General features: G+C 42.4%; 1 protein-coding gene across 4 annotated transcripts in view; it reads left to right on the top strand.

Moving 5' to 3' along the window:
- Nucleotides 1–2276: 2276 nt before the first annotated feature.
- Nucleotides 2277–24174, top strand: part of LOC106561404 (E3 ubiquitin-protein ligase UHRF1) — a 46180-nt gene continuing 24282 nt past the window's right edge. For 2 of the 4 annotated variants that reach the window (XR_006757022.1, XM_045688200.1), the window contains exons 1-3: nucleotides 3870–4216; nucleotides 13646–14116; nucleotides 17363–17703. Coding sequence is in view for 3 of the 4 variants with exons in the window: in XM_045688200.1 (XP_045544156.1) it covers nucleotides 4064–4216; nucleotides 13646–14116; nucleotides 17363–17703 (965 nt within the window). In the remaining variant the exon portion in view is untranslated. Of the gene's footprint in view, nucleotides 2783–3869; nucleotides 4217–13645; nucleotides 14117–17362; nucleotides 17704–24174 lie in introns of those variants that run through there. The other 2 variants (XM_045688204.1, XM_014125351.2) reach the window with 2 other exon arrangements.

Below are 24174 nucleotides of genomic sequence, written 5' to 3'. Positions count from 1 at the left end.
TCTTGTGAATAAACTATAGTTTTGGCAAGTCGGTTAAGACATCTACTTTGTGCATGACACAAGTCATTTTTCCAACAATTGTTTACAGACAGATGATTTCACTTATAATTCACTGTATCACAATTCCAGTGGGTCAGAAATGTACATACACTAAGTTGACTGTGCCTTTAAACAGCTTGGAAAATTCCAGAAAATTATGTCATAGCTTTAGAAGCTTCTGATAGGCTAATTGACATCATTTGAGTCAATTGGAGGTGTACCTGTGGGTGTATTTCAAGGCCTACCTTCAAACTCAGTGCCTCTTTGCTTGACATCATGGGAAAATCAAAAGACATCTGCCAAGACCTCAGAAACAAATTGTAGACCTCCACAAGTCTGGTTCATCCTTGGGAGCAATTTCCAAATGCCTGAAGGTACCACGTTCATCTGTACAAACAATAGTACGCAAGTATAAACACCATGGGACCACGTAGCCGTCATACCGCTCAGGAAGGAGACGCGTTCTGTCTCCTAGAGATGAACGTACTCTGGTGCGAAAATTGCAAATCAATCCCAGAACAACAGCAAAGGACCTTGTGAAGATGCTATAGGAAACAGGTACAAAAGTATTTATATCCACAGTAAAATGGGTCCTATATCGACATAACCTGAAAGGCCGCTCAGCAAGGAAGAAGCCACTGCTGCAAAACCACCAAAAAAAGCCAGACTATGGTTTGCAACTGCACATGGGGAGAAATATTGTACTTTTTGAAGAAATGTCCTCTGGTCTGATGAAACAAAAATAGACCTGTTTGGCCATAATGACCATTATGTTTGGAGGAAAAAGGGGGACGCTTGCAAGCCGAAGAATACCATCCCAACCGTGAAGCACGGGGGTGACAGCATCATGTTGTGGGGGTGCTTTGCTGCAGGAGGGACTGGTGCACTTAACAAAATAGATGGCATCATGAGGTAGGAAAATTATGTGGATATATTGAAGCAACATCTCAAGACGTCAGTCAGGAAGTTAAAGCTTGGTCGTAAATGGGTCTTCCAAATGGACAATGACCCCAAGCATACTTCCAAAGTTGTGGTAAAATGGCTTAAGGACAACAAAGTCAAGGTATTGGAGGGGCCATCACAAAGCCCTGACCTCAATCCTATAGAAAATTTGTGGGCAGAACTGAAAAAGTGTGTGCGAACAAGGAGGCCTACAAACCTGACTTAGTTACACCAGCTCTGTCAGGAGGAATGGGACAAAATTCACCCAACTTATTGTTGGAAGCTTGTGGAATGCCACCCAAAACGTTTGACCCAGGTTAAACAATTTAACGGCAATGCTACCAAATACTAATTGAGTGTATGTAAACTTAAGACCCAATGGGAATGTGATGAAAAAAATTAAATCTGAAATTAGTCATTCTCTCTACTATTATTCTGACATTTCACTTTCTTAAAATAAAGTGGTGATCCTAACTGGCCTAAGACAGGGAATTTTTACTAGGATTAAATGTCAGGAATTGTGAAAAACTGAGTTTAAATGTATTTGGCTAAGGTGTATGTAAACTTCCGACTTCAACTGTATGAAGCAAGCGATAGAACCCTTTTTGGTTCTATAAGGAACCTTTTTTCCTAAGATTGCAGCCTAGTCTCTTGTGGACAGACTACGGATGCGTTCATCTGCCCAGGCGTTGCTGATGCATGCCAAATCTTACAATGCCTGGATAGGTATTTTAAGTATCAGCTAACCACACATGTTATAACAATCTGTCAGTTGATGACATGGTCGATGACGTGGATTGCAACCATTGGTTGATGCATGCCACGTCTCAGCAGGGGAATGCTAATGCAGCGTTCAAAACAGCTGGGAACTCGGAAATCTCTGACTTCCGACTTCAGTTTGTTCAAGACCACTGTGAACTCTGTGAGCACTGACTGGGAAAAATCGTTCCCAGTTGTCTTGAACGCAGCAGAAGTCCTCCTGACTTCAATGAGTCACAGCTCTCCCTGCTCTGTGAATCACGTGGGTCACGTCAGCCAGGCTACTAATTACATACACTTGATGCCAATGATTGACCCTCCCATAGGAACAACATTCTCTTTGGAGGAGCCAGTAAGGCAGCAGGAGAGAGAAGTGCAATGAAGTGAAAGCGAAACCATGTCGCTAAGTACAAACCTTCGTACCCTGAATACAAGCCAAGCAAAATGACGTTGAAATCTACTTGATCACTTCAGCATATTGAGAATATTGGATCCCATTGGTCTGATGGATTTCTTGAGAATCATGAGATGGAGTCAGTCGACTTCAATGATTCCTCTGAAATTAGGCCTTCATCCTGGTCAGGCTTATCTGTGGTAGAGATTTCCAAAGTTTGCCCTGAGAATCCTACCAGAGATTATTTGGGACCTGTAGGAGTGAGGTTTTCTGAGAAAGGGGATCCATCCTTTTTGACCGACCCATATGTTTCAAGCTGGGTAAAGGTCAAACTGGGAACTGTTACGTCTCTCAAAGTTTCGAGAAGTGGAATTGTTTCGATTTTTTTTTTTTGAGGCAGCGGGCACTCCGCTTCACGCATATCAGGCTCGACCTGTGTCATGCTTTGCTCTCCGGAGTGATCAACGGATTAAGGTTGAGTGTAGCGGTGGATAAGAGAATGAATATTCCTGATGTTTGTGATGCCCGCTGTTTGGTGAGATGCAGACTCGGTAGAAATGGTGAGACGGAGGATACCCTGTCTGGTTGTTGAGCTTCGATATGGAGTTTCTACCAGATAAGGTCAGGCTAGGATGTATTAGCTATTCGGTGAGTGCATTTGTTCCAAACCCACTATGCTGCTTTAGGTGCCAAGGATTCAGACATGTGCCAGCAGAATGTAGAAGGGAGATCCCACGATGTGGAAAATGTGCATGAGAGCATAGTCAGAGGGAGTGTGAAGTTGGGGTTGAGAAAGCAGCTTGGGATCTGAAATGCTCTGTACGAGAGAGAGAGAAGTTGAGATTGTTAGAGTGGGGAAGAAAGTTTCATATGCTGAGGCAGCAAGGAGAATAGATGATAGCCCAAGGATGAGGGATTTGACTGGGAGCCCCCCAGTGAGTAGGCCTGAAGAGAGAGATTCAGAGAGGATGAGTTTTAGTAAGGTTGGATTTCTTGCGTTTATAGCTATGGTGATCAACTGTACTGCACTAATGGAGTGGAAATTACAGAAGAGAGGTGTGGTAGTTGCAGCAGCAAAGTATTTTGGTGAGAGATTTTAGTGCAGAAGATCTACAGGGAGTTTTGGGAGACTGGGTTCCAAAGCAGAGGGATGGGGTGATGGGTTTTGTGGATAGTGTCTAGGTAAGTTGCAGGGATACATGGTGGTGCAATTAAAACATTTGCCCTTCCCCTTTTACCTTTTAACCAAAATATGAAATCTGCACACCTACCTGCGGAAGGGAGCAACACGCAACACAGCGTCTTGTCTGACAGAAATTCACAGGAAGAAGACCCTCCATAAACTTATAGAAACCGTTCATAGAAGTTTTGAACAGTTTGGGAGAGCAAGTGGTATAAAGAAGCTATACATGCCATCAATGCTTGTCCATGTTCAGTATGGGCTGCATTTTTTTACTTTTTTAATCCCATCTGTTTTGAAATAAATATTTTTAGATTTAGAAAAAACTTTGTCTATTTATCAACCATTAGAGCAATGGCTAGCTCTTTACAATGCAAGTCAGTAAAGGTTTTAATTTGACATTGAAGTTATACATTTTATATAGATTTCTAGAATGTCGACTGCTTACATTGCACATTCTGAAAACGGTGAGATACTTTCGTCCCTTGTATTCGTTTATTCATTGTACTGCCCACAAAAAAGGGCCCTGCGCCTTTAACGGCAAATTGTACATAATTTTATTTCGCGAGATTTGCTTGGCGCGGTGACCCATGTGAGAGACACATCCTGCAAAAATCATTCTCCCCTGCAGAGAAAAAGGCTATGGAGCGCTGAACATTTTCACTTGTATCCCCCTTCCCCCAAAGGCCCCGTATTTGTTGTGATCAGATTTCTGTAACAAAAATTGGTGGCTATCGGGCGGTGGAACGATGTGGATTCAGATTCGGACCATAGACGGAAAGGAGACACGAACCATTGAGGATCTTTCCAGGCTGACCAAAATTGAGTATCTGAGGCTGAAAATCAAGGATATCTTCAATGTAAACCCCCAACAACAACGGTTATTCTATCGGGGCAAACAGGTAGATGCTATCTGTCACCTTTGGCCATCCTAACAGTCGTTTGTTGTGTGTTTACGGTGCCGGATTAGGTGCTAGGCTGTTAACGTTGTACATAGCACTGGAGCTTCCTGTTTTGAAGGGAATTCGCCAACAGTTCTTGCGCAAGAGCTGAGAGGACGGACTGTGGTGCCATATTCATATGCTGTCATTGTCCCCATGTATTCTGTCTACAATGTTGCAGTTTTCAGTAGGCCTGTTTTCCAAGATGCATGCAACAATGTATCAATGTAGTAGCCAACACTTGAGCTAGACAGCTGAGAAAAGGCATATTCTTCGTGACCTTTCCAGATGTACAGTGTTATCCACATGTCAGGAAGGCATCCCGTTATTAGAAGCTTATTCAAACCCCCATGACCAGTGCGATATAATCTAGATGCAATGCAAACAGGATTCTACCACGTTTCCCAAAATATTTGGGATCTTGAGTACTGTCGTCATGACCTTTTTGATGTTCATGTGATTGTGTTATTCATTTGTTTAGTTCAGGATGCTTTGCTCCACGTGCCTTGCCGTCAAGTGAAGTGCAGTGTTTACACCCGCGCGCTGGTGGTTTGACAAACTCAACGTCACTACATCGTGAATAGTGGTTAGGTAGGAAAGTAATCTAAGCATGGGGACTTTGTTTCCCTTATTCTGTATGTAGGTTACATGTAAATCATGGTTGATAGATACGAATTCTGCTGGACAGTGTTACACAAGACTAATACTCCTGGGGATTCTAGACGCTGAAGTAGTAGATTCAGAGACAATTGTCATTGAATGTGAGATTTATACTTTTTTTTTCTCTCCAAGTGAGCTTTGACATTGATCAGCAACATTACATCTTTTACAATATGACATTGATCAGTCTTTACAACATTTGTCTTTTCTGCGACTTCGTATAATGCCTTCTCATCATTTCAGTGTTTGTGAAGGTAATATGCTAGAATGCTCTGTACCTTTTTTTAGGGCCCTGTTTCCAGTCTAGTAGTAAGGACGGCAACCAGAGTGTTGTCAGAATATGCATACACCCACCTTGTATCCTTTCTATCCAGTGTTTGAGCCAAGTATAATGACTCAAAATGCCATCAGTTAAAGACAATGGTGATTGGGTTGGAGATGGAAATGCTGCCGTGCCCCTGTGATGGTCATTCAATCCTTTGTGTGTGTGTGTGTGTGTGTGTGTGTGTGTGTGGGGGGGTTTAATTGTCTAACCACTGTGTCCCTGTGCATGTCCCAAATATAAACCTTTTCCAAATAGCACTACTTTTGACCAGGGGCCATAGGGAATAGGGTGCCATTTGGGACAGACCGTTTGTGGGGAATATTACATCTGGAATAATGACTCAACATGCACCTCATAAAGAAAATACTGCTTTTTCTATTATCATAATTTAATATGCTTCACACCGTCCTTTTTTAATCCAGTTATTTGACTTACCATATAAATTGATTCCTCTGAAGGCACTTTAGCCTTAAATCCTAGGCCCTGTAAAAAAAATCCTAGGCCCTGTAAATAAATAAAAAAACTAAAGGAGAATCATGACTGCCATTGAAAATAAATGGCTTGCTCTTGTTTTGCTGGATTTTTGACACTACATTAAGGATTTAAGTGGTTTTGTGTTTACACATCCATGCTTTGGAAGGGATTCCAATTTCGGGGATGTTGTTCGTTGCTGTATAATGTGCAATACAGCATGATGTGTCAGCCATTTTGAATTTTTGAATGAGGAATTCCCATGTGCTCTCTTTTGAGAGGAAACATGGGACGGAGCCACGGCAAGCTTTTTTTCATTTTTTTATGGGGATCAAGCAACTAAGCGTATTCCATTTTAATGTGAATTTAAACAACAAAAGACCCGCGTTCGATTTGCTTCAGTTGGCAGCCTACCTACGTTTTCATCACCTTGTGATGTATGCATGGCTGGCTGTTTCTAAGGAAACAATATGCTTTTCTCTTTTCCATACTGAGTGTTGTGTTTTCCCACTATCCCTTTATTTAGGCCTAGTTTATGAGAATACGCACTGGATTATGTTAAGGTTTATTATACAAGAAGACCTTTGGTTTTCAGTGCTGATATTGTGTAGTAGTGTAGGCCTAGTAGTAGAGTAATGTACTGTAGTAATCTTTGTATTTCCTCTGCCTCAGGATAGCAGGCAGGGTGGGTGGGGGATTTACACGTGTGAAGTAATGTGAAGAATGAACCACGCGCAGTACCGACTACCGTCACACTATTAAGACTGTTGCCAGGAGCCAGAGGAGACTCATTCAATTTCAAAATGGCGTCGTCCTAGCCCTAGTTCAAAGCATGTGTACTATGCCCTTGCGTTTGAACGACTGTCAATGTTAGAGAGCCACAGAGGTCTTCTAACAGTCTCTTAAGTCTGTGAACGGATCTCTACCTATAGTCAGTCACAAATGTTCCCTTTCCGAGAGTACAGTCACTGCCTTTCTCTTTTAGATCCTGAGCATACCGTCTTGTCACACACACAAAAACAGAACACTCTACTGAGCAGACCCTGTCCACTGAACGTCTACTCTGAGACTTGTGATTGGCTGGTTTTGAATTGTGCTCCCTCTCTATTGGCGAGTGAGCGTCTCTCAGGGTTAATATTTCACAGAAAATGTGTTGAAAGAAAGCCACTCGCACTGATGGCATGTTTTATAAATGCTCCTAAATGTGAAAAAAGACAGCTTAAGAACTGTTTTTAATCACACACACACACACACACACATTTTCAACATTACACTACAGGCTAATGAGCCTTTACACTTTTTTTTCTTAGTTGGAAAAGCAGGGCATTCGTTCAGTCATTGTTATTGCTCTGTATATGAGAGGCAATATGGCTTTGTAAGAGAGCTGGTTGGTTGCGTTCCTGGGTCTTTGCTTATGGGGGACTAAGATAGTGTGTGCTGCACTCAGCCATGTGTACAGATGCCCCGCTCTCCAGTTTAGGGTTGGCTGAAGGTTTGGAGCCTGTTGTCTGACACGGCTGAGGGCACTGGAATCCAATTACACTAATGGAAGTTGGTGTCCTTTCTGAGTTAAGAAAGGGACGGTGTGTTTCACGCGGTGGAAAAGTGACCAATTTATTTTGGATCTGTTTTGAGCAGGCAGCGTGAAGTAGAGGCAGACAACAAAGGACCAGTTTTCAAACATTTTATTTAAGGCATGGTTTTTCTATAACTGAACTCAAGACTCAGCCTATTCTCCATTCACATATTCTTGATTTAGTTATTTTCAGTTGTATCAAAGAAGTTACTTTAAAAACCATGCAAGATTAAAACGTAATGAATTAAATAAACAAAAAAAGGGCCCAGGAAGCAGGCGTCCATTTTCTTAAACAGTTCAGTGGCTACGTGCTCTCACCAAACGCTTGTCACATGCACTCTGCAACAGGGATCCACCATGCTTCTGGACTGCATCACATCCGGTGGGATGTCCGCACCTCAAACAGAAAGAAACAGGGATTTTATTCAAGTCAGGTGAACATACTCAATGAACCAGAGTCTGCCGAGTTAACAGTACATGACTGATTGCCAAGTTAAGCAGTGGTACTTGAGGTAGATCAATGCCACAAAGGCTGCATTTACACAGAGAGCCCAATTCTGATATTTTTTTCCCCACTAATTGGTCTTTTGACCAATCACATCAGAACTTTTTATATCAGATCTTTTTCAGAGTTGATCTGATTGGAAAAATGTCTAGTCTCAGTTTAGCAATTTTATGTTTGTATGTCATGGATTTGGATTTAGGCTAGTTATCAGCTCAGTCTAGTTATTTTGTTTACGGTTCCTTCAGTGGTGATGTGTTTTACTTAATTTGAATATCAGCTAGCTACAGGAACTGTGTGTCAGTTGTTCTTGGTAATGCGAGTTAAATGGAAGTGCTTTCTTTTTCACTCTACCAGACCGGCTTGTCAAAAAAAAACGCAGGCTCCTGCTTTACGAACACGACGGCTAGAAAGAAACACGGTTTGGGGGTAGAGGAGAGCAAGCCGAGTCTATTCAAGCCAACTTCTTTCTAGCCATGTAATTACTAGAGATGAAGAATGTAATCTGTTTTGAGGTTTAACGTGTGTGTTCTGTATAGATGAATAAATAAAGCAATAGAGTTTGGTATAGGCTAGACAGCGAGTTCCATGTCAGTGTTTTGGGCTGCTTGGGGGGTGTTCGCTCTTTGATTAGAAACGTGACCTATTTTTTTTCTATTGGCGGTCTAGCGGGCGGGAGGCGAGGGGTGGTTTGGGTGGTGGGGGGAGGGGTAGGGTGTGGAGCTCACTGTCTGGTTGAGCAGTGTGTGTGTTGGGCGTTTCCTGCCCTATCCCAGAGTTCCCTGACAGGCTCTGACTGCAGACTAGTATCTGACCACCAGCCCCACTGACTGATTTGGTTTTGCACCTTTGTTGCGTTAGGGAAATGAATAGTCACACATACACTAGCTCTGACTCGCTTACAAAAATACATATGAACGCCACACTTGTACGTACTCACTCACTCACACACACGAATGCACCTAGTACATTTCGGAAGCACAGGTCATGTACCGATTCTTTTGAAAGGCTCGGCACGTACGCAGAAACACCTTTCCAAATTCTGATAGAAATCTCAGGTGGTCCAATTCACTTAATTGGCAGGCAAAGATAACCACCACAAAAGTACAATGGTTATAATAGAAATGGTCTGTCATTTTAATTGCGTATACAGAGTACTTTTCTCTGTTGCGTTAAATCATTGATAGGCTCGATGCCAAGGCATATCTGTCAGCCAGGATAGTGTCTAAATAGACTTTTCCAGGTTCGGCCTGGTGATGTAGTGTTGCCCTCCTCTCCACCTGGAGTAGATTAGGTTTCTGTTCTGTATCATAATGAACAGGATCCGTCCAACAATTACCTAATTCAAATATAAAAGTAGCTGTTTAATAATTATTACGTATTCAGAATATGTTGTTGCAGGGGCGGAAATCCCGGGGGGGACGGGGGACACACGACCCCCCCATCCTGGGAAAAATATGATTTGTCCCCCCCTATATCACTGAAACATAACTATGTAATTTAAATAATATTAATAATACACAATGAAATCAATTGTGCTGATTTATAGACACTTAATAGCGCGTTTTTAAGTTTCAAAAGATTGCAACCCCCCCACCCTTTGCCTCACAATGGTTTGATCCACTGCCAGTTCCTTAGCTTGCTCCGTAACAGAGAGGTCGTATCTACTGTCTGAAAGGCACTCAATGCACGTAACTGACGTGAGGTTAATCCAGTCAATCGCGCACACACACTAGCTGAATATGCAGAGCTAGTGCGCAAATATTAACTATTAAGCTAGCTAGTACCTATTCCATTTATGTGGCGTCATCAAAGATGCAATCTTTGCTATCGTCAATTTATTCCAAGATCAGCATGAATGTAAGTTGGTGCTTCAAAGTCCCTGTCATAAGGTTAGCGATAAACTGAACAGAACTACACTCTCTTCTACCATTGTTTTAAATATATTTAATGGTCTCGTTGCAAAAGCTAAATTGTCGCAAGGGAACTTTTAATTATATATTTTATTTCACCTTTATTTAACCCGGGTAGCAAAGATTATCGCAAACACCACTGAATTGGTGCTCGCTAGCTTTGCAAATTCAGCAATTGTTAGAAGCCAGCCAATATGAAACAAACGATTAAAATTACAAAAGGTTGCAGCATATGTTGTGTAAATGGTGAACTCATACAGCTGTCAACTCTTGTCACTGCAATCCGTTTCACATTTGCTAGCTACCTTTTAGATCGAAGCCCAAATAGAATGATAGAAGATAAGATGATAGAAGCCCATCTCCTACTGTAAATAACCTACATACTGTGTGTGTGTGTGTGTGTAGCCAACCAGGTAGAAAAATGGCAGGAAAATGGCAGAAAAAAGACGGACATCAGAGTATTTTTCAGTACACCAAAACGCAAAGTAAGAACCCTAGTAGCCTAATATCTCAGACTAGTTGATAAAATGTTCATAAGAAAGAAGTGAAATGCTAATGGATGTTTCATAATGATGTCATTAGGCAGAGCAGGCAACAGATGGCACACAGACAGCAGAGTTGGGGACAGATATGCAGGGACAGACTGGCAGAGACAGGGAGTCTCAGGTAAGTTTGTTGAGTCTTTGTTTGGCAACATTATGAAAGGTTCTCAAATTTTTTGACTTGTAAAATAGGAATATAATTGGAAAATGCCATGGATACCCCCGCTCTCAACTTAAACTGGTGACTGAACTAAGATTTGTTAAAGGCAATGGTATTGCTGTTGTGATTAGTTGTGTAGTTTTGGGTACCGGTAGTTAGGAGTACGGCAAACACCTTATTTCTTTGGTTCCTCAATATACATTTACCATATTAAACGTAGGCTATGTGTTACAGCACTACTTTTGGTGTCCCCCTCAGGAATTGCTCTTGAGAAAATTTAATGTAATTGTCCCCTCCAAAGTTGATATCAGATTTTCGCCCCTGTGTTGTTGTAACCTTGCCAGTGCGTAAGCAAAGCGCATCTCACGCTGTTTTTTTTTTTGTTTGTGTGTCAATGTCTGAGTGATGTGCTTGTAATAATTTAGCAATGAGCTTTTCAAAGACAGTCTGGCTGACTTGTCAGTCGTCGCCTCGGATAAACAAAGAAATTAGTTTGACTGAGGAGAGGTTGTTCTCGTCATCTACAACCAAATAATGACACACGCGGACAAACACTCACACGCAAAGTGGTTGTGCCACTGCCACCACGTGATCGATTTTTGACCATGCTTTCCACATATTTTTCCGTTAGTGTTTCTTTTCCTCCTTAGTCTAGCAGATGACTGAGGTTTTATTGCACATTCCTAATGTTGTTATTGAGGATGACATTTACATCCCACTCTGGAACTTTGTTGAACATAATGTACTCTATGGGCATAGCAATCTATTGAAAAATTTGCCAAAATCTAATACATATGCCAACTTTGATTTCATTGTTTCTCAATTATGCTTTTTGATATATATGTCAACAATCCTTCCAAAGGACCATGCTATGGATTACATTTTGTGAAAATCTCCAAAATCTTGGTATTTTTTTTGGTCTGGGTTGTGAGAGGAATCGCTTGTATGAGAAATGCATTTCAGCATATTTTCCAAGAGAATCTTAGCTAGAACACATTTTCTAGATATGAACAATTGATTCAGTAAAAGTCTGAAGAATACGTCCCGGACCAATCACACAAAATGTGGTGAATGCACAAGATTCTGAAGTGAAGATATGATACATCAATATCCGTAACATCCACAACTGTTATGGATGTTACGGATATCATAACGCTGAAAGAGGATTCTGACAATGAAAAGAGAGAAACCAATTATAGACCATACAAAACCTTAGTTTCCTAAAAGTTTCAAGATGATAAGGTGCATGTTTTATGACAACCCCCCCCAATGTTACATTGCCTGTCCCAGTCACCCTCCTACCTTTACAAGACTGTGTAATACGCAAACAAAACGTAGTATTGCTTCATTAACATCTCATCTTCGTAACTAATACTGGGTACAGCTGTGAGTGGAAAAACAAGCTTTGTGAGCCCTTTCTAAAAGCCATGAAATATGGTTGACAGAAAAGCCTTTTTTGAGACTTGGCCACCTACTCTGTAAATGGTCAAAATTCATGAAATTAAACTTTTCAAATAAAGCTTTGAACTCCAACACATAGACCTTTTAAGGATAATGGTTTCATTTGGAAATGAATGCTCAGGTCGACTTTTACACAGAATCGCCCAACCATAACTTTTCGAATGGACTGGATGGAAGACATCCAATCCCCCCAAATGTTTTACCACCCCTTGACCATAGCTAAACCCCAAATTTGTAGAAGCTTTATAACATCGGATATCATGGGTACTAACTGGACCTGGGTTTTGAGTGTAATTATTTTTATTGCCTAAGCCCTAAGGAGCCTATAAAATGTCTTGTTGAAGAGGGAGATTATGCAAATAGTAATTGACTCTCCAGTTAAAGGTCAAACGTGGCTAATGTACGCTGTGTTATGGGATACCATGCATGACATAAAATAGGCTTTTCCCGACACAATAGATTAATTCTAGTCAGTGTGCCGCAGCCTGCCTGGTGTCCCTTTTTCTCCACGATGGTGTCTAGTCCACCATAGAAATAGAATTACTAGAACGGACATTCCCATTGAAGTCAATGTTCTGTGACTGGTAGTAATTATATTTCTGTGCTATGCTGTTTACTCCACACGGCAGGCAGACAGACAAACGCACACAGACAGGTGACCACAGTGTTTGCGGCTGCTCTGTTCTAAATTTCATGAGATTATTAAATAAGGGAGGCTAGAGGACGGGAGATTGCGCTCTCTGTCACAAGCCAGTCTGGAGCGCCTCCACTCTCGTTTCTCCTTTTCTGCCTCAATAAGTATCGAGGAGAGGAGCGAGTGGCCATGCTCATTTCTCCAACACAATGGAGGATGGGAAATGGTCTGGTCACTGGTTACCTCGCTCGCTTCTGCTCTGATGAGATGAAGCTACGTAGATCCATTGGTACACAACTAGCTGTTTGCTCACCATTATACCATAACATTTTCATGGAAGTAGGCTATAACAAGAGATACAGTAACTTAAAAACACATAGCAAGTAATGAGGCAGCCAGAGATGCAATGTTTCTTTATGTGAGGAGTCTCTCACTCTCAGAAGTGGAGCCATTTTCTGACACAAACCAATGACTGCGGAAATGCGCCACACCACCATCTGAAAGACAGACCGAGATTGTGGGGAGGGAGTTTGTCGATATGGAGGGGTGGTGGGGGGGGGGGCTTCTTTATTGGTTGCCATAGCGACTTACATAGTGTTCCCCCCCCCTCCAGATTTATTATTTTATTTATGTATTTATTTGAGGAAAAAACGCAGTGGAAGGGAGAGATTTGTCGTTTTTGCACAGGAATGGATGTTTATTTTTTCCCCGTAGCGTTTAGCTTTAATTCCGAACGGTATTGAGCATCAACACATTGTCCCTCCTCACCCTTCTGAAGAACCGTGGAATTCTGTCTTTTTGCCGAGCTCTTTGTTTTCTCCTGACAACCAGCTCCGGCTCGATATATGCTTCTGACGGCGATGCTATGCTGTTCATTTTAATATTGCGCAGATGTCTGCCAGTGCCTGAGAAGAGAACCCCCCCCCCCCCCCCAAAAAAAGAGAAAAAAACGATACCAAAATGGCTGCCGAACAGATCCGTGTGTGTGTGTGTGTGTGTGTGTGTGTGTGTGGATGTGTGATTTTTCAGATGCAAGATGGCCATACGGTGTTTGACTATCACATAGCTGTTTTACCCACCTCAAGCAAAACAGAGAAACAATGTCTGCCTAACTAACAGATCCATTTGTGTGTCAATATTTTTCAGATGGAAGATGGCCACACGCTATATGACTACAACGTGGGGCTGAACGACATCGTCCAGCTGCTAATCCGTTCTCAGGCAGGGGATGCTCCCGACAGCCCCCTCGTCCCGCCAATTGCACCCCCTGTCACCCCTAAGGACTGTGACACCATGTCCAGTAGTACAGCTCTTCCCCCCACCACCTCCAACACCACGGCTGGTGCAGCTACCACCCCCTCCCAATCCAAGCCTACCATAGTGGCCCCCAAACCCATCCCTACCCTCACCACAGTCAACAACAACACAACCACAACCACCAGTAACAGCAGTACCACCAACACCAGTACCACTAGTACCAAAACCAGTAACACCAGTGATCCCAATAACAACAGGGCCAAGTCTTCTAGCCCACCAGCAGCGCTGGAGAAGCTCGACAACCAGCCATCAACCTCTACACGTCCCTTCCTCATAGACGCCGGCATTGGGGTGTTCAAGGTGAGAGAACTTGCTGGTCTGTGGTACCATTTTCTCTCAGGTTGAGGTTTGTGTATGAAAGCCTGTGAGATAATATAATAATATTACGTTCATTCAATAATGGTCCTTTTGAGCCGGATATGAACCAGCTAAGTGACCCCTAAGGATACAACTCTCCCCCACAGTATACTTGTGTCTTGAAAGGTTTCAAAACCCTACTTTCTGTCCTCTAGTCCAGGTTGGTTAGTTTCACAGTTTAGGAGATACTGACGTTTGTTTCGTCATTTGTTTCCGTGATGGCACTGGCACACTACCTCTTCTTTGCATTGTTGTGGTTTTTGGACCCACATGCCTGTGTTAGTTCGAATTGGCATCTGCCTCTCACTCCCTCAGCATTCTGTGTTCAACTGCCATAGCGACCAGTGGATACAGACAAAGGGCTCTGGAGGGTTTCGCTACTGTAGCAGGTCCAGTGGTGTGGGTGCCATTCTGGCCTTCGCTGGCTGGCTGGCTGGCTGGCTATCTTGTTTTGTGCTTGTGTGTCTGGCACTGTCATGTTGCCCTTCACCTCTCCCCTCCCTGTCACCCTGGTTAGATCCATTGCTAGAGGTAGTGTCAGTCGTCAGGGAAACAGTCTGTAAACATGCATGACAGACCTGATCCTGTGTCTCTACTCTAGGGTGATGCTAACAGACATTCAGTGGAGGTTGTTATTCTTCTGGGCCCGTATTCACAAAGCATCTCGGAGTAAAAGTGCTGATTTATAGGATCAGTTTAGCCTTTTAGATCATAATGAATACGATATGGGCAGGGGGGACTTGTTCCTACGTCAGCACTCCTACTCTGAGAAGAGTTTTGAATATGGGCCATTTACTTAAATTTCCCTGTTGAATTATGTCTGTACTGGAGCTCTGAACGTTCACTTCATGGGAGCCATGTTGCTACACGTTTAATCTCCCCAATGAATCAGACGTTTGAGTTGGAAAACTTTATTGCCGCGCAACAAACGGTTGCTAAGATTTTTCTTGGTAACTTATTCCTTTTTTATACTCCGTTACAGATAGTGGCAAGGCTGACACGTTTTGATAGATAAAACAGTTAACACCATAGCCAAGCTGCAGGGGAGCTGGGGCTAAGGATGCCAAGCAGACCCAAGCCAAGAGACACATGCGCAGAACTTAACCCTGAGAAAAGGCATGCTGGCCTGCTGCTGGCGAACCACAGTGGCTGTAAATGATATGTAACAGTCTCTTGGCTCAATGAAAAGCCAGTGCTAGCCATCTACCATCAAGGTGATGACTGGCCCTGTGTGACTCAGTTGTGGCTTCAATTTATGCAGGGATCACACATACACATACCAAAATTGTATGCACTCTGATATATTCTTAGCTTTGGGACACATCATCGGGAGAATGTGTATTGGTTGGACTTCCTGAGTTGTCCATCGTTCTGGTGGGTGGCAACAGAAAATAACAATACCACAATATAGCTGGCTTCACCCAAAAAACATGTTTCCTGTCAACAAAAGGAACTCTACTTACCAGACATAAAGTGAAATGTGTCCCTCATTATCAAATAAACGTCAGAATTCAACATTTGTCCGAAGCTCACCATTCCTGTCAGTAGACAACGCACGTCACGCTAGATTTCCTACCACAAAGTCTACCACTGTTTGCACTGCAGGAATATGGTGCGGTTTGGACAAAAGTTGGATTCAGATGTTTATTTGATAATGAGGGACACATTTCACTTAACGTCTGGTACGTAGAGTTCCTAGAGATTATACGTATGCTTTTGTTGACAGGAAACGTGTTTTTTCGGTGAAGCCGGGCTATATTAGGGTAGGGTTATTTTCAGTCGCCACCCACCAGAACGATGCATAACTCAGGAAGTCCAACCAATACACAGACTCCCGATGTTGTGTCCCAAAGCTAAAATATTTTGTACTACATGTGAATATTAAGAGTAGACCAAAAGGCTGCCTTACTATGATGTTGCTACTCCCCCCCCCCAGCCTTTGTCCACAAACACTCACTGACGAACTTTCCAGAACTGATGAACATTCCAGAACAGTGATCTAATCCTTAGTTGCTAACTCCATTAGCTAACTATGCTATGCTACTCATCATAACATAAACTGAGGACGCATCAAGAGGCGATCTGAATCCAGACCCAAGCCTAGAATGCGTGGAACACAGAATACTTCAGACGTCATTATAAAGGCCTTGAGAGAGGGGGAGGGTGAGGTGTTAGTCACGAAGAAACAGTGGGGTCTCCAAAACCCACAGTCTGGAGAAGTGTGTTTGGTTCCTCACGTTACGTCTGGATGAGAATCAGTCTGAGGATGCTTCATTCAGACTGCTGTTTCATGTGGTTATGTCATTAACTCCAGGGGAGACAGATAGATAGTGACAGCAGTGCGTCTCCACAGGCCCACAAGGACTGCTAAAAAATAGTGGCACTCGGTATCAATAATACTCTGAACCTGCAACCATTAACTTAAATAAAGGATATAGAGCTCACTGCTTCTGCAAATCTCAATTTCTTTAGCCATGATGATACACATTGTAATCTAAACATTGCTAGGCCCACGCCTGAGTTTGGCCTTGCCCCTCCCTGTCTCAGTCGTGTGCTTTGTTCTGCTTCCATCATTAAAGGTCCAATACAGCTGTTATTTGCAGAGAGGTTTGGAACTCTTTCTTATTGGTCTATTAACTAATTTACCGCCTGGTGATTTCACCAGGCAGGCCATAACTCCATCCCACCAAAACAGGCAGAAATTTCAGGCGGACTTTTCAAACAGCTCTTACACTTAAAGGGCATTATCATAATTGTTCACAATTGGAAATTATATGTTTGACTGCACTGGGCCTTTAAATAAACAGAGGCTAGTTGGAGAATTGATAGCCTAGTTAATGGTGTTTGGCTAACACAATTTCACACTTAAGTCGTTCTCATTTTGTTGCTTCCAGTGGTCCACTGATGTTTTTTTTCCCCAGCCACTTTGTATTCCAATGTAAACAAATGCTTGTCAACAATAGTAAAAACATTTTTTTATGGGTATTTTAGAAGTAATTGCAGGGGTCTATTTATTTTAGAAATGTCCCATATGTCTTTGTCATTTTTCTTTGATACATACATTTAATTATCCAGACACCTGCCTTCATTAATACTGAAGCCAGATGTACTCTTAAAATTATATAGAATAATACGTGTATTTTTATGAATATTTAAGAGCTAAACTATTTCATTTTTCTTATCTCCCAGATAAATGAGTTGGTGGACTGCAGAGACATAAGCATCGGTGCCTGGTTTGAAGCCTGCATCGACAACGTGACGCGAATCCCAAAGGGTCAGAACAGCAACAGCAAAGCTCCTACAGCGGGGAAGGTTGGCAGGCCTAGCAAAAGGACTAATGGCAAGCTGGAGACAGAGCCGGGCCAAGGCCAAAGCCACCCCTCCTCCTCCACGGACACTAATAATGGAAATAATTATTCTATGTTAAACTCGGACAGTGGGCCAGGGGCTGGGTCCTCCGCTTCTCAAACAGACTCTACTGCCACAGACAAAGAGAAGGAGGATGTCACGTACCATATCAAATATGACGAGTAAGTTGGTGCACCTGAGGAAAAAGGCAGCATGACTTGTCTGTATTTCCACTTAGGAACCCTATTTTGGATTTATTTTCCTCCTTTTTGGGGAGGGGGTCATCTACAATTGGTAGTTTCACCCACCCAGGTTTGCTTTCGTTAATTCCCTGCCATTTGGTTTCTTTACGGCGTGTTACAGTAGGTCCTATTCTTTTGGAATGGGTCACCTACTTTTGGTTGGTAAGTAGGAGTACGGTATGTTGTGACGAATCCTACCAGGTACAGTGAGCTCCAAGTATTGGGACAGTGACACCTTTTTTTTGTGGTTTTTGCTCTGTACTCCAGCACTTTGGATTTGAAATGATACAGTTACTGAGGTTGAAGTGCAGACTGTCAGCTTTCATTTCAGGGTATTTTCATCCATATTGGGTGAACCGTTTTGAAATTACTGAATTTTTTGGTACCTAGTCCCCCCCCAACCCCCCCCCTTTTTTTAGAGGACCAAAAGTATTGGCACAAATTCACTTATACTGTATGTTTTAATAAAGTAGTAAAAAGTGTAGTGTTTGGTCCCATATTCATAGCACACAATGACTACATGAAGCTTGTGACTCTATACATTTTATTGAATACATTTGAGGTTTGTTTTGGTTGTTTCAGATTATTTTGTTTCCAATAGAAATTAATGGTAAATAATGTATTGTCATTTTGGAGTCATTTTTTTATTTATTTATTTATTTTACCCCTTTTTCTCCCCAATTTTGTGGTATCCAATTGGTGTAACTTGCAGCGATGAAACAAGTTAGTCTTGTCTCATCGCTGCAACTCCCATACGGACTCGGGAGAGAGGCTAGTGTCGAGAGCCATGCGTCCTCCGAAACACGACCCGACCAAGCCGCACTGCTTCTTGACACAATGCCCACTTAACCCAGAAGCCAGCTGCACCGGAGGAAACACTGTACACCTCGTGAGGGTGCATGCGCCCGGCCCGCCACAGGAGTCGCTAGAGCGCGATGGGCCAAGAACATCTCTGCCGGCCAAACCCTCCCCTAATGCGGACAACGCTGAGCCAATTGTGCGCCGCCCCGTGGGTCTCCCGGTTGCGGCCGGCTGCGACAGAGCCTGGACTCGAACCAGGATCTCTGGTGGCACAGCTAGACCACCGTGCTACTCAGGAGGCCCTTGGAGTCACTTTTATTGTAAATAAGAATACAATATATTTCGAAACACTTCTACGTTAATGTGGATGCTACCATGATTATGGATAATCCTGAGAAAGTTAGAGACGCGCAAACATCATAACCCCCTAAAATGCTAACCTCCCCTGTTATTGTAATGGTAAAAGGTTAGCATGTCTTGGGGGTATGATATTTGTGTGTCTTACTTTCTCACTCCTCATTATTCACGATTCATTCAGGACTATCCGTAATAATTGTAGCATCCACATGAATGTAGAAGTGTTTAGAAACATTCTATTCTTATTTACAATAAAAGTGACTCCAAAATGTATTTCTATTGGGCACAAAATAATCTGAAACACAACCAAAACAAACAAATGTATTCAACACATTTGTAGAGTCACAAGCGTGATGTAGTCATTGCGTGCTATGAATATGGGACCAAACACTAAACTTTAGACTACTTTAATAAACACAAGTGAATTTGTGCCAATACTTTTGGTCCCCTAAAATGGGGGGGGGGGCTAGGTACAAAAAGTGCTGTAATTTCTAAAAGGTTCACCTGATATGGATGGAAATACCCTCAAATTAAAGATGACAGTCTGCCCTTTAACCCAATAGTCACTGTATCATTTCAATTCCAAAGTGCTGGCGTACAGAGCCAAAACAACAACAAAAAAGGAGTCACTGTCCAAAAGTGTTTGGAGTCAGAGCTGTGTAGACTGGGGTTGCTGGGGAGTTCAGGATATCCCATTACATGCCATATATTTGGCCGTAGAAGTGCTTTGATATCCCCTTACAGTATGTAGTCACACCCCAGTAAATACAGAGGAGGTGAGATTGCATGCAATATAAGTGGTGATAAATCTAACATAATACCCCTTTTATGTATTGCTGCACCAGAAGTGCCAGCCACTCCCTCAGTAACCTTTGACCTGGAAAACTAAAGCTCAGGCAGTAATGAAACGGCAGCATTAACTGTTTTCCTTACTAACCTGGTGGGGCACTGGCCAGTGAGTCAAAAGCAGGTCAAAAGGCAACAGAGTTATTTCCTGTCTCAGAAATCCATTCCCAAAAAATGTCTGTAGACCAGTGAGCTTTGCATGTTTTAGGACAGACAGATAACCCTCTGACACTGGCTAGTCACCTGGAGTAATAGCATAAGAACCAGATTTAATACAGTAGACAAGTCAGTTTGTAATCTGAGATGTTGAGTCTCATTTTTCCACAACTTCCATGGCCTCTCTGAAAACATTGTCAGTAGTTGGTGTTTATAACCAAAACTTGGACGACATGTACAGTTTTGCAAAGTAGTGTCAGGAACCGGCTCGTAGCCCTTAACAAAGAGGGAGACAACGTGCAGATAACGGAATAACAAAAATACATTTATTAAGTAAACTATATACAATTAACAATGCTGTGTTTGTGTGTAATCAGTAGTGTAAGAGAGTGGTTGCGTACAAAGATGGTGATAATGAGAGGTGCCAAAACAAACAGGCCACAAAATGCCACAACCAAAAATAGTCTGTGTGGAGAGAAGGCTCCTCAATGAACGGGGCAAATGTGTATTTATCCCCGGAACACACCCGGGTCCAGGTGTGTCCCATTCCGCCCACCGTCATCCTATCAAGGAAAAGGAGCGTAAAGAGAGAATTCGGCAGACAGTGGGAGGGTCGTCACAGCAGCTAACATCTGCAACGTATTAATATAAATGTTTTGTTCTTTTACGTAATTAAATCAGAAATCACTCTACATCCTGCTGGATGGTGAAAGTCCTTTTGTTGGGGATGTAAACCCACAACTCTTTGGTTCAGAGGGAAAGGGGTTGGGTTGGGGCAACGAGTTTAAAACCACAGCCCCTGATTCTGTCTGCCTGCAGCTTATGAGGGAAAGGAGGATAGAGGTGGTGGGGAGAAGCTGCTAGATGGAATTTGAGTCATCATTTTCAGGGAAATGAATTCAAAGGAGCCATTTCCAAGGTAACCGCGGAGTTCTCGGGAGCGTTACTCTAAACCCCATTCCAACTGCTGCCTAAAATTGAGCTGCACATCTAGCATGTTGCGAGTGAGGTGCATAAGGCTTTTTGCTTAGTGAACCACTTCTGTAGCTACCAATCGCTCTAGCCCATATGAATCAAACTCATTCCACAGAGGGCTGAGTGTCTGCAGGTTTTTGCTCCTCTCTTGTATTTGATTGAGTTACGGTGATTGATGGGTTACGAACTCCCATCACTTGGTTGTATGTGTCTTAATTGGACACAAATTGAAAGGAGAAACCAAAAACCAGCAGACTCTCGGCCCTGCATGGAATGAGTTTGACACCTCTGTTCTACTCATTGGCCATATTTCAGTATGATGATTGGAAATAAACATTTATATTTCAAATGACCCCAAGCCAAGCAGCTTTTGTTTCTCTCTCTGTGTTGTGGTTAGGCAAGGCTTTCCAAGGCTCGCCTGCCTGCTGAGGCAGAAAAACAGCTTGTCAGAACTGAAACCACCCGTTTTACTTCAAAGTCTTGGGCTAATCTCTAAGAAATCTTAATTAATGAGGCTCAAAACCGTTGCCTCCAAGATGGAGAATCGTCTGCATTCTTTTGGCCTGTTTTTCCATTATAACAAGCGTCTCAGATCTGGCTTATGGTGGGTCTCGCTTTCGGCCCAACCAATGCTTTCAGTGTAGCATTTGGAACAACCGATGCATCCATCGAAGCAAAGGAAAAAAAACTCTGGAAAGCATAAACAACTATATAAATAAGGTATAAACAATTATCAGATTAAATGGTTATATAAAAAAAAAAAAAGACCAGAAAAGGAATGTATTATTGCATCGCTGCAAAGGTCATGCTACATGCTATTTTGCAATTGTGACAGTTACTGTATTAGTGAAGCTCCCACTGCCACCATATTTCTGCTCTGTGATTTAGCCGTATTAATTAGACCTTGTACTTAAATGTATTTCAGTATTCCATGATTGCTGAGATCAAAAGGCCTGCAGTTCCATTTAGTTATGAAACTAATACTGTTTAAACACACTAAGCAACCCTTATTGTTTGAATAGCTCATAGCTCCAGGACTGCCTACTCGCCTCCAATACTAGTCAGCTACTCCTCCACACACCCACTGTCTGTCCTCTCCGTGCACTTCACTTACTTATCCTCCCCTCTTGTTTTCAGATTACATTTGAGGAAACAGAACTTTAAAAAAAAAGGTTTCCATTGAAATATTAAATTACAAATGAACAGAATGTGCTAATTTTGCCCATGTGATGTCATCATGGCGTAATTACACTCAGCTAAGATCAGCCAGACTCCTCTGCATTTGTGTGTGTGTGTGTGTGTGTCCTCATCTGAATCCCAGACACCCTATCAAACCATGCTGCTTATCTGACAGCCATGGCAGTGCTTCATTTGAGCTAAGGAGAAATATTAGTTTTCACATACCTCCTCTACATGCAGTATAGGTGCTCTGTTTGGTCATCTACATATGATGATAATGACAAACGGTTTCATAGTCTATTCAGTTAATGCTCTAAATTCCAGAGTCCGTATTCTAGATTCTAAATGGTAGCTTCCAGATTTTAGAGTCCAGATTCTAAAACCCAGATTCTAAATTCCATTCTAGAACCACTTCTAGTTTCCTGCTCTTCACAGGCGCTGTGTACAGTACAGTGTGAGGGTCTGTGTGGCCCATGGTGGTGCCGGTCCGGGGTGGACTAATCTCTTCCACTGGGTTGTTCCCGTCTCTCCTTTGCCACAGGAACACTGTGTGCTGAGCACTGACTTTTGTTCTGTTCTCCCCTTGCGGAGCTTCTGTAATCCCCTCCACCCAAAAAAGGAAATTCATGCCTCTAGCCTGCTACCCTCACACCGACATCTCGAAGCTATCAATGTGCTCAAGCTTTCTTTGCTAGTGTTACTACTCTATCTACAGTACCAGACAAAAGATTGGACACACCTCCTCATTCCAGGGTTTTTCTTTATTTTTACTATTTTCTACATTGTAGAATAATAGTGAAGACATCAATACTATGAAATAAAACATATGGAATCCTGTAGTAACCAAAAACGTGTTAAACAAATCAAAATATAGATTGAGATTCTTCAAAGTAGCCACAAATGAACTTTTAACAAGGCACACTTGTTAATTGAAATGCATTCCAGGTGACTACCTCATGAAGCTGGTTGAGAGAGCATGCCAAGAGTGTGCAAAGCTGTCATCAAGGCAAAGGGTGGCTACTTTGAAGAATCTCAAATATAAAATTCATATTTCCTTAACACTTTCTCTTGGTTACTACATGATTCCATATGTGTTATTTCATAGTTTTGATGTCTTCACTATTATTCTACAATGTAGAACAATGTGTTCTGGTATACACATACACAGGCGCCAACTGTATGTACGTACACAGGCACCAAAACACACACACGTAGAGGATATTGCTGTGAACCGTAGGCTGGTCTTTCTCTCTCCCTCTGTGTAAAGCGTCAGCAATGGTGCTATAGAGGTAGGGTGTGTGTGGATCCAAGGATTAAAATTCGGAACATGAACTTGAGTGTGCACAGAGCACATTGCAGGGAGAGGAGAGGAGAATGTGAAGGACACTAGACAGGAGAAATAGGAGACGTACGACTGTAGCTAGTACCTTCACAGTACAGCCAGTCACTACTAAGCCTCTTCACCATGCTAATGTCTGTGAACCCGAATTATTTTTTTATTATTTTTTTATCTTGTCATCCATCAGCAAAATATTTTGTCAAAATAACCAGTCAGCCTCCTCTGGTCAGATAGGATACTACCACTGTCACATTTCTAGGATGGGTGTGTTTGGGAATATCAACGGTAAATCCCACAAACTACTCAGCAAGATAAAGATGTGTCTAGTGTGCTTGTCACTTAAGTTGTGTTGACATGCTTCAATGTAGTGATGCTGGGGAGAGCTCTGTGATTTGTGACACTGCGGAGAGTACGCGCTTGTGTGGGGTGGATTGGGATGAAAGCATTGCCTAAAGCAGGCCTTGGTATATGAGCTAGTCTCCAGCATTCACTGTCCCTTTTTGAAATAGTCAATCACCTTTTATTGTTTAACCTCTCCAGGACTGACCACCTCTACTGGTTTTATATCGGACATTCTTTTGAAGTATAACTCTGTTAACCTTCAAAACCTTCTTCAGGGCTACCTGACTTTGAATGATGAATTAGTCACACACACATGACTTTTTAGAGTTGCCTTTTTTTCTCAGACCGGGGGATGGGATGTATTTGCAACGTATACACAGTGTTTCATTTCCTCTCTGTCTGTTTTTATGGAGATA

Source organism: Salmo salar, chromosome ssa01 (assembly GCF_905237065.1).
Source record: "Salmo salar chromosome ssa01, Ssal_v3.1, whole genome shotgun sequence".
NCBI lineage: Eukaryota > Metazoa > Chordata > Actinopteri > Salmoniformes > Salmonidae > Salmo > Salmo salar.
This window is presented reverse-complemented; position numbering and strand designations above follow the sequence as displayed.